Source organism: Bos mutus, chromosome 4 (genome assembly GCF_027580195.1).
Source record: "Bos mutus isolate GX-2022 chromosome 4, NWIPB_WYAK_1.1, whole genome shotgun sequence".
Lineage (NCBI taxonomy): Eukaryota > Metazoa > Chordata > Mammalia > Artiodactyla > Bovidae > Bos > Bos mutus.
Window position 1 is genome coordinate 86,630,365 of NC_091620.1, and position 10,613 is coordinate 86,640,977.

At 43.1% G+C, this 10,613-nt stretch overlaps 1 protein-coding gene across 6 annotated transcripts in view; it reads right to left on the minus strand.

Moving 5' to 3' along the window:
- GPNMB (glycoprotein nmb) overlaps window positions 1-7,268 on the minus strand; it is a 39,045-nt gene extending 31,777 nt beyond the window's left edge. For 4 of the 6 annotated variants that reach the window (XM_070369735.1, XM_070369734.1, XM_070369733.1 and 1 more), the window contains exons 1-2: window positions 7,063-7,268; window positions 1,508-1,657 (exon numbers count right to left, since the gene is read on the minus strand). In XM_070369735.1, coding sequence (XP_070225836.1) covers window positions 1,508-1,657; window positions 7,063-7,132 — 220 coding nt within the window. In that variant the 5' untranslated portion in view covers window positions 7,133-7,268. The remainder of the gene's footprint in view (window positions 1-1,507; window positions 1,658-7,062) is intronic. The other 2 variants (XM_070369737.1, XM_005901255.3) reach the window with 2 other exon arrangements.
- Window positions 7,269-10,613: the final 3,345 nt, after the last annotated feature.

Sequence of the window (10,613 nt, forward strand, 5' to 3'; positions counted from 1 at the left end):
ATAATAACTTTCTAATCACGCTTTTGAGCCGGTCAAAGTGCTCTGGAATCTCAGAACTTTTGAAGATGACCATTCCCCCATTAAACCTGCTTGCTTTTCAAAATCTTCCAAGAGGTACCAAATGTACATTTCTAAGGAGATTAAACTCTGTGTGGAGGAGAGTGAGGAGTTTAGAAAGTGATACTGTGACAATAAAGGGAAGACGGCCAATCCGGGCGCCTCCCACTTGCTAACTAGTGCACTGTCACTCATGGTCGCTTCCGTGGATAGAGTTCACCACCTACAGCACAAACTGAAATAACAAAGTACAGCTGTTTGGCAAATGGGACCTAATCAAACTCACAAGCTTTTACACAGCAAAGGAAACCATAAATAAAATGAAAAACAGTCAACAGAATGGAAGAAAATATTTGCAAATGATTTGACCAACAGAGGATTAATTTCCAAAATATATAAACAGTTCATATAACTCAACAACAAAAAACAAACAATCCAACTGGAAAATGGGCTGAAAACCTAAGTAGACATTTCTTCAAAGAAGACAAACAGATGGCCAACAGGCACATGAAAAGATGTTTAGAGAAATGCAAATCAAAACTACAATGAGGTACCACATTACACCAGTCAGAATGGCCATCTTCAAAAAGCCTACAAATAATAAATGTTTGAGAGGGTATGGAGAAAAACCCTCTTGCACAGTTAGTAGGAATGTAAATTGGTGCAGTCACTGTGGAAAACAGTATGGAAGTTCATAAAAAAACTAAAAATAGAATTATCACATGACCCAGTAATCCCACTCCTGGGCAAATAGCAAGAAAAAAACTACAATTGAAAAAGATACGTGTATCTCTATGTTCATAGCAGCACTATTCACAATAGCCAAAACATGGAGACAACCTAAATGCCCGTCAAGAGAGGAATGGATAAAGAAGATGTGGTACATATACACAATGGAATACTACTCAGTCATAAAAAAGAACGGAATAATGCCGTTTGCAACAATACGGATGGAACTAGAGATTATCATACTAAGTGAAGTAAGTCAGACAGAGAAATACAAATATCACATGATATCACTTATTTGTGGAATGTAAAACATGGCACAAATGAACCTATCTGTGAAATGGAAACAGACTCACAGACAGAGAACTGACTGTGGTTGCCAAGGGGGAGGAGAGGTGGGGGAGTTTGAGGTCAGCAGAAGCAAACTGGTACACATAGAATGGATACACACCGAGGTCCCACTGTGTAGCACAGGGAACTATATTCAATATTTTGAGATTAACCATAATGGAAAAGAATATTTTAAAAAAAGAATGTGTATAAATATGTACATACATATATATCTGAATCACTGCTATACAGCAAAAATTAACACATTGCAAACCAAATACTTTGATTTAAAAAACTGAATCACTATTATACATTTGAAACTAAAAAAAAGAAAAGAAGAAGAAATTACAGTTGTTTGAGTCTTTTTTTTTTTTTTTTGAGTCTTTTGATTTACCTTTCCAAGAGCTTTTCCACCTCGAGTCTCCCCTCTTCCACACTGGATAGAGTTTTTCATTCCAGTCATTTTCATCTGATGACCATCCACTTAATTGGTTGTGCTCCCGCATATAACCAGGTCTTTCGTTACTCAGCACATCATGAAAACCTATAACAATATTTGAAAAAAAATCATTTTGTCTGCTTATCTCTCATTTAGCAGGTATTCAGAGAAGCCATACTGGAAGGATGCCACCAGCCTCTCTTCCTCCTTGCTGGTAGGAGGAGGGAGCAGCATGTGATTCTCTTCTTCATGGAGGCAGATGAACATTGAAAGAACATTGATCTGGGAGCCACAGAACCTGCTACAATGAAACAGGCTGTGGGATTTCAGGCCACGTTTCTTCTCTCGGCCTTCAAATCAGACAAAAAACCAAATGTCCTGTGATACTGTGAGACAGTATCTGTTTCTAAAAAGGAACAAAGTGAGAAACAAAGGAAATCTGTGTTTATTAATATATGTGTTTAATAATCTGTGTTTTTTCATAACTGGAAATTCAGTTGAATGTTTGACAATGAAAAAGCTAAGATTAGTTAGTTCAAATCCCTTCATTTATGTGACATGATTCATTCAGAGACATCTTTAATCAAGTGGAAATGAAGATTTGCAACTTTTGATTCCCAGGATCAGTTTTTTCCCACGCTTCCAAGGCCTTCCTGTTTCTCAGATTCTGAGTGAGAAGCATAATCCAAACACTGATTTCTTCTGATTTTAAATGTCAAAAGTCAAGGAGAGATACACACTTAAAAGGAGAGTGACAAGGAATGAACATATAGGTCCACAAAACAGACTGTAGAACTCAAAGATAGATTCACATAGATATGCCCTGTTGACTTTTGCAAAAATAATCCAATGGAGGAAAGATAGCATTTCAACACACAGTGCTGTAAAAAAGCAAAAAGCCTAGGAGGAATCTTCAGGCTCTAAGTAAGAATGAATTTTTAGACTTAGTACCAAAATCTTAATCTATAATAGAGAAATTGATAAACCAGACCTCATTAAAATTAAAAAATTCTGCTCTGCAACATCATGTGAAGAGGATAATAAGGCAAATTACAGACAGGGAGAAAATACTTGCAAGCCACATTTCCAACAAAGGAATACTATCTGGAACATATAAAGGATTTTCACAATTCACAATGTTTAAAAAAGGCAAATAAAAAAAAAAAAAAAAAAAATAATTGGACTTCTTTGATGGTCAAGTGGTTAAGACTCCATGCTTCTACTGCAGGGGGTGTGGGTTCGATCCCTGGTTGGGAGGAACCAAGAGCCTACATGCCACATAACTTGGCAAAAAAAAAAAAAAAATATATATATATATATATATATTAAAACCCCCAAATAATAATAGGGTAAAAGATCTAAACATACATTTCACAGATGAGAGTGCACAGATGGCAAGTAAACACATGAAAAGATGTTCAATATCATTTACCCTGAGTAAATGCACATTAAAATCACAATGAGATGTCACTGTATACCTATCAGAAAGACTAAAATTAAAAATGACATCAGATGCAGAGAAACTGAATCACTCATACACTGCTGGTAGAAATGGTGTAGCCATTCTGGAAAACAGCTTGGCAGTTTCCTTGTAAAACTAAACATGCAATTACTATGCAACCAAGCAGTTGTACTCTTGGGCATTTGTCCCAGAAAAAATGGAAACTTATGTTCACATAAAAACCTGTACATTAATGTTCATAGCAGCTTTATTCACAATAGCCCAAGTTGGAACAACCAAAAAAATCTTTCAGTGGGGTGAACGGATAAACTGTGGTACATGTATGTACCACATATGTACCACATATGTACCACATACATACTATGTATGTATACATAGTATGGTATACTGCTCAGTGATAAAGAAATAATATTGATATATGCAACAACTTCAGTAAATTATGCTGAGTAAAAAGAACCAATTCTCCCACATTACATACTATAAGTTTCCATTTCTCTAACATTCTTGAAATGACCAAATTATAAAATTGGAGAGTGGATTAGTGGTTGCCAGGGGCTGGCAGGTGGGGTTGAGTGAGAAAGGGAAGTGGGTTTGTATTTGTGGTGATGGGACTGTTTGGTGTTTGGACTATGTCTATGTCAGTATCCTGGTTGTGACCTTGTACTATGGCTGTGCAAGATGTTACCCTTGGGAGAAACCAGGTAAAGGGTACATACATGGGGATTTCTTTGTATTATTCTTAAAAGTGCATGTGAATCCACAACAGCCTCAAAATTTAAAAACTGAATGAAAAAAATAGAACAAAAGCAACAACAAAAGCCCAAGGGTAAGATTTTAAAAGATAGTGGGGTAGGGAAAGATGTGGGATACACACCCAGCACCATGCGGCCGTTCCCTCTCCCCTTTGTAGGCCCTGCTCTGTCACATGGCAGCTGCGCTGCTTGTGAGCTATTAATACTTTGTCAGTACCTTCTCCTTCCTCCTTCTACCACGGCTATGATTGGAAAATGGAAAGGAATACCTTGGTGTCTGATATTCCACGAAATTCTACCCATCCTTACTTTTTGTGGCCAGGATACATCGTCTTAAGGCGAGGTGAAACAGAGCGCAGCAAGTTTCGTTGCAATGCTAGTAGGCTGGGCCTCCTGTCAAACTGCCACCCAACCTCAGGCTAATCTGCCTGCTGAGCTGAGCAAGGGGTGCTGACCTCTCACCTCTCTGTCCCTCCATTCCCCAACTGCGGGCTCTGGGGGAGTCTGTCCTGAGTGGACATTGAGGTAAGACAATTCCTCCTCCAAGCACATTAGCCTTCTTCTCTGGGAACTGATCGGTTATTAAATGCTTGTTGATCACTACCATGTCCCAAGGCAACAGAGAAGCCAAGAGATAAATAAGGACAACAGGTCCATGCACAAGGAATTACAGTAAGGGAGAAAAAGATACAAGTCTTCACACACATAAATAAAAAAGGATAATTTCAAGTAGCTGATCTCACAAGAATCCCCGTTACTCAGTTTCGCAAACAAAGAAAGCAAAGGTCAGAGGAGCTAAGTCACTTTTCCTGGTCCAGATCCAGGGCTGGCAGGAAGGACTGTGGTCCGGTCTGCACGAAAGCCTTCTTCCTCTTGCCCGCTGTGCATCCTTACTGTTTCTGGCCCGCCCCTTCCTCTGGGACAGGGGACTGCACAGGCTCTTGGGATGTTGCAAGGCCCCACGCGGCTCAGCGGCCGGACAAGTGCCAAACCCCGGCCTGCGCCGGCACATCAGTTGCCTCTGGGCTCCCTGATTGAAGTCGCAGGCCCTTTCCCGGGCCGCTCACTACAGACCTTTGGCTTGGTGGTTAGGGGGCGGGAGGGGGAGTGGGGGTTGGGAGGTCGGCCAGCTTCCGGCCTCAGTGCGGCGGCAGAACCCTGGCCCCCTGATGCTCTCCCTCTCTCTCGCTCCATTCGCTATCCAAGACCTCACCACTACTACGGGCTCCTGGAGCCGGCCCTCCGCCCCCAGCTCCCCCATCAGTCCCACCGCCTCCTGGGGAACCGGCCGGCCTGCTCGTGAGCCAGCAGTGGCCCCCTCTCTTCCATCACCCAGCACCCGCCGGGATTGCACTTCATTGCAGGGCTTTTCTCTCTCGCAGGGAAAAGTGAGAGGAATGTGTGTATCTGTATCCAGAACCCTCCCATGTTAGATCTGGGCCCAGCAGGTGAAAAGCCAGACCTGGGCTCCTGCTTCCTCACCCGTTGAATAGTGGCAGGACCATCTGGACTATGTAGCACACATTTATGGCAGAAAGTGAAGAACTAAAGAGCCTCTTGATGAAAGTGAAAGAGAAGTGTGAAAAAGTTGGCTTAAAACTCAGCATTCAGAAAACTAAGATCATGGCATCCGGTCCCATCATTTCATGGCAAATAGATGGGGAAACAATGGAAACAGTGGCAGACTTTATTTTGGGGGCTTCAAAATCACTGCAGATGGTGAATGCAGCCATGAAATTAAAAGACGCTTACTCCTTGGAAGAAAAGTTATAACCAACCTAGACAGCATATTCAAAAGCAGAGACATTACTTTGCCAACAAAAGTCCATCTAGTCAAAGTTACGGTTTTTCCAGTAGTCATGTATGGATATGAGAGTTGGACTATAAAGAAAGCTGAGCACTGAAGAATTGATGCTTTTATACTGTGGTGTTGGAGAAGACTCTTGAGAGTCCCTTGGACTGCAAGGAGATCTAACCAGTCCATCCTAAAGAAAATCAGTCCTGAATATTCATGGGAAGGACTGATGCTAAAGCTGAAACTCCAATACTTTGGCCACCTAATGCAAAGAACTGACTCATTGGAAAAGACCCTGATGCTGGGAAAGATTGAAGGTGGGAGGAGAAGGGGATGACAGAGGATAAGATGGTTGGATGGCATCACCAACTCAATAGACAGGAGTTTAAGCAGGCTCTGGTACTTGGTGATGGACAGGGAAGCCTGGCGTGCTGCAGTTCATGGGGTCGCAAAGAGTTGGACACGACTGAGCAACTAAACCGAACTGAACTGAACACATGCTGGACCCCTTCTCAGCACCTACCTCCCTCTGCCCCTCCCCCGGCTATTGCCCCCTCGTGGAGTTATCTGGCAAAATCAGGACTTTCACCCTGCAAAGGTCATTACTCTACTAAAGTGAAGCAGAGTGGACCTTCTGGGTGATATCTAACTCACTCCCTTCTCCCACTCCACACTACCTCTGCCTGGAGGACGGGGGCTGCTGGGGCCACACATCCCCTGGACTGGACAAGTGGGCCGCCTGTGAGCTTGGTGGTTCACAACTCTGGCTTCCATTCCAGTCACAAACTCCTATTTTTAAACCAGCTCCTCATTGGTCTGGGCATCACCTTTGTCAAGAAGTCCCCAGCCTCTAACTAGAAAAGAGACCCAGGGCTTCAGCTCTTTTCTCAGTAACCTCACTACAATGGCAGCAAACTCTGCAGGTCTGTGAAAAATCAGCAGGATTTTCTTTCTTTTTTTTTTGCTGAGCAGCTTGTGGGATCTTAGTTGCCTGACCAGGGACTGAACCCAGGCCCTTGGCAGTGAAAGCACAGAGTCCTAACCACTGGCCTGCCAGGGAATTCCCTCAGCAGAACTGGGAACAGCTTCTGGATTGGAATTATTAGAAAGCTTGTTTCCAGACTTGGGCTTCAGTTCCTCTGTGGCCCTATCCCGGTGGATGAAAACCAGACAAACTTTAGTGGGTAGTGTTTCTGTGATCTCAAGCCAGAGACTGTGCCCTTCGTGCCCCCACCCTCCCAATGTCTTTAAGAGAGCAGGTAGCAATTTTGATAGAAGAAACCTCCACAACAGAGGGGCCCTGCGTCTTTCGCTTCCTAAGACCCTGGAGCAAAGAATGGAACTGAATGCATTTTGCCGTGCTCTCAACATCCGCAACCATTTCCAGAGAAAACAAGTGAGCACGAATGCTTCCTGAAGGCCAGCTGCAGACTCAGACAAACCCATCACTTCAGCCAATAGCCAGAGAATGGGTTAAAGACAGAAACTGAGAGTTACTCACGTTTGGCAGCATCCAGTGGCAATCCTGCAGCCAGAAGCAGAAATCCCAGGAAACAGTAGAGACATTCCATGCTGAATTCTCACAGACCTAGGCAATCAAGGTTTAACTTGTAACTCCTCTGGCTTCACCCACTAAGAACAACAGTGTTCTTCTGGTTTTTGCTGTGCTCCACTCTTCATTTTAATTAAATACTGAGCCTCGGGGTGGATCATGTGATGGTATTAAGCAGCATTGCTTGATCTGGTCTCTGGAGTTCAACCACTTCTACTCATGTGCTTCTGACTCACTCACCCTTGGCATCTATTTATTCACTTTTTAGATGCGCACCATTTCAGTGTTGTTATTCTATATTCTAGTTAAAGGGACTTTGCTATAGGGCCTGTTTTGATATCTTTCCCCAAGTAAAGTCTCTAACCTCATTGGTTATCAACTTTTTTCAGTTCCTTTGCTGATTCACTTACTCAGATCATGTTGAAAGTCACAATTATATTTCTTTTGCTGTAATTTAGATTAGCAGCTCTGCCCAGTGCTAGCTAGTGCTTGTACATCCCCTTCCCCCGAGAGGAAACTAAGATGGGGAGCAATCTTTTCATCACTTGAAATTGTGGATGACATATATAAACATATGCTGTGCCAAAAGGTAACTGAAACAGCTGCACAGCCTCCGGTAGTCGAGAAATTTACTCAAGAAAGTGCATTTAGTGTATCTGTGCAATTCCATTTAACTTTTGGAACAAACTGCATAATTTTTGATAACTGCTATCAAAGCATTTATTTATGTATCACTCAGGGCAAACTGCATGCCACATACAGCATATTTATTTCATGTTACAGAAAGTACACATGAAATGTAAAAATAAGCTTGCCTAGAACATTACTGTTATCAAATCATTTCTGGCTACAGAATGTGCAGAAAATGTGGCAACATGACTGTCCTGTACGTGATCATTCTCTCAGTCACATCCACATAACCGTTTTCAGAACACACAGAAGCCCTGACCAGGGGTGAGGGGAAACCCTGGGATAGTGATTTCTGTTTCAGTTGTGCTAGTGCGGCATAGAAATACATAGCCTGTGGGATTCCCTGGTGGTCCAGCGGTTAAGAATCCACCTTACAGTGCAAGAGACACCGGTTCAATCCCCGGTCTGGGAAGACCCCACGTGCTGCCTCGGAGCAACGAAGCCTATATGCCACAGCTACTGAGCCTGCACTCCAGAGTCCACAAGCCGCAGCTCCTGTGCCCACAAATCACAACTACTGAAGCCCATGCACCCTAGAGCTTGTTCTGCAACAGGAGGAGCCACTGCAATGAGAAGCCCACATATGACAATGAAGAGTAGCCCTTGCTTGCTGCAACTAGAGAAAGTCCACATGCAGCAATGAAGACCCACCACGGCCAAAAAATAAACCACTAAAAAAAAAAAAAAATAGTCTGTGAAACTCCCTACCCTTAGGCCACACACAGCTCTTCAGAGCTGATTTTACAGCCTCTGAACCAACTGTGAAGTGGAAAAACAGGGAAGGGAACATATGCACAACTGAAAGAAAACCGATTTCAAATACTGATGAATAAGTGAATGATGGAAATGGCTGTTAGTTTAAAGTAATGTGAATAATCTACATAGTTCTGTTTGCTTTTTACAGAAAACATGAGTGACTTTTATAATTATAAAAAGCTTTTCAGTTTAGGGGAAACTTACTATTGATTTTTGAAAAGTATGATTTCCTTCTGTTGCTTACAATTAGTTCTGGCTTCTATTTTTGGTCAGATTAGCTCTTACTGTCTCTAAGAACACTGTCCGACTGTTCTGTAACCAAATCTCATTTAGGGTGACAGACACAGCGATCAAGTCCTCTTTTACGTCTTCCCTCCTTCCCTATCCTATCAACAGCAATGGCAACAACCAGGGCAACAGACAGGCAGCGGGACGGAGGCCAAGGCACAGAAGTGCTTAATTTCAAAGCACTACACAGTGGATGGTCAGTGCCTTGATCATCAACAGGTGAAAGTGTATAGTTTACTTTGTAGGACTCAGATACTGGACGTTTTTGGATAAGAAGTATCTTCAAGCCTGTTTTTTTTTTTTTTTTCCTTGAAAAATAAAATTAAACTGTGGAAAAGATTTGAAATAGTTATTTCAAAGAGGGCAGCATCTCAATTACTCGGTATTACTGACATGATTATCCTTCAGGTAAGGCTGTAGAGAAAAGTAATAGTCAACTTTCGAGCACATCCAAAATGCCCTCTCAGCAGCCTGGCCTGACACCCCTCGGGTGGCCCGCAGTCCTGACCTGAGGAGCAGCCCCTGAGTGGGGATGATGGGGCAGTCACCCAAAGGGGGCCGTTGGGAGTGGCGGGCAGCAACCACACCCAGGCATCAGTCACAGCAGGCAGTAGGGGAGTTCCCTTTGATTTTAGGAATTTTTAGTTCAAACTAGTGTTTTTGAGCAAGAAAATGAAAAAGAAAGCCCCTTTCTCCCCAGCTCTCATAAACAGCTAGAGGTTGGATTAGTTCCCTATTGCCTCTGTTTGCAAAACCCACAGAAACTCGGAAGCTTGAAACTACGCAAATTTATTACCTTATGTTCTGGAGGTCAGCAGTCTGAAATGGGTCTCACTAGGTCCAAACAGCAGCAGGGAAGCTCTGTTTCCTTGCCTTTTCCAGCTTCTAGAGGCCTCCCTGTATCTGGTGGCTCTGGTCCACTTTCATCTTCAAAGCCAGCCATGGTTGGGCAAGTCTTTCTCACACCCAGTCACTCCAACACTGATTCTCCTTCCTCCCTCTCTCACTTGTAATTACATTGGGATCCCCTGGATAATCCAGATTACTTTCTTTGTCTTAAAGTCAGTTGACTTGAAGCAATCAGCAGCCTTAATTCCATCTGCTGCCTTTAATTCTCTCTTGCCACAGAACAACTTAACAGATTCCCAGATTAGGGTATGGGTATCATTTGTTCTTGTTTAGTCTCTAAGTCCCATGTCTGACTCTTTTGTGACCCCCATGGGCTGCAGCCTGCCAGGCTCCTCTGTCCATGAAATTTTCCAGGCAAGAGTACTGGAGTGGGTTGTCATTTCCTTCTCCAGGTGATCTTCCTGACCCAGGGATTGAACCCGCATCTCCTGCATTGGCAGGCAGATTCTTTACCACTGAGCTACCAGGGAAGCTCTGTGGATATCTTGGGTAGAGGGGTGAGTGGGCATTATTCTGCCTATCACAGTTATCCAGCACGTGATTTAGCAAAAATTCTATTCATAAGAAGAGCATGTGATAAGAACAGTGATGGGAAGTAACTCTCAAATATTAGGAGACTTGTTGAAACAAAGTCTTTGTTATTTGGCAGAGCACAAAGGCAAGAATAAACTGAAGATAAAGGAATCTGTTCAGAGGGAGAGAAAGCTCATGTGACTACTTTGTCCTAATGTGGGCTTTTTAACGTGTTTTATAATCAGAGTCATGGACTTCCCCAGTGGCTCAGCAGTACAAAATACACCTGCAATACAGGTGATGTAGGAGACATGGGTTCTATCCCTGGGTTGAGAAGATCCCTT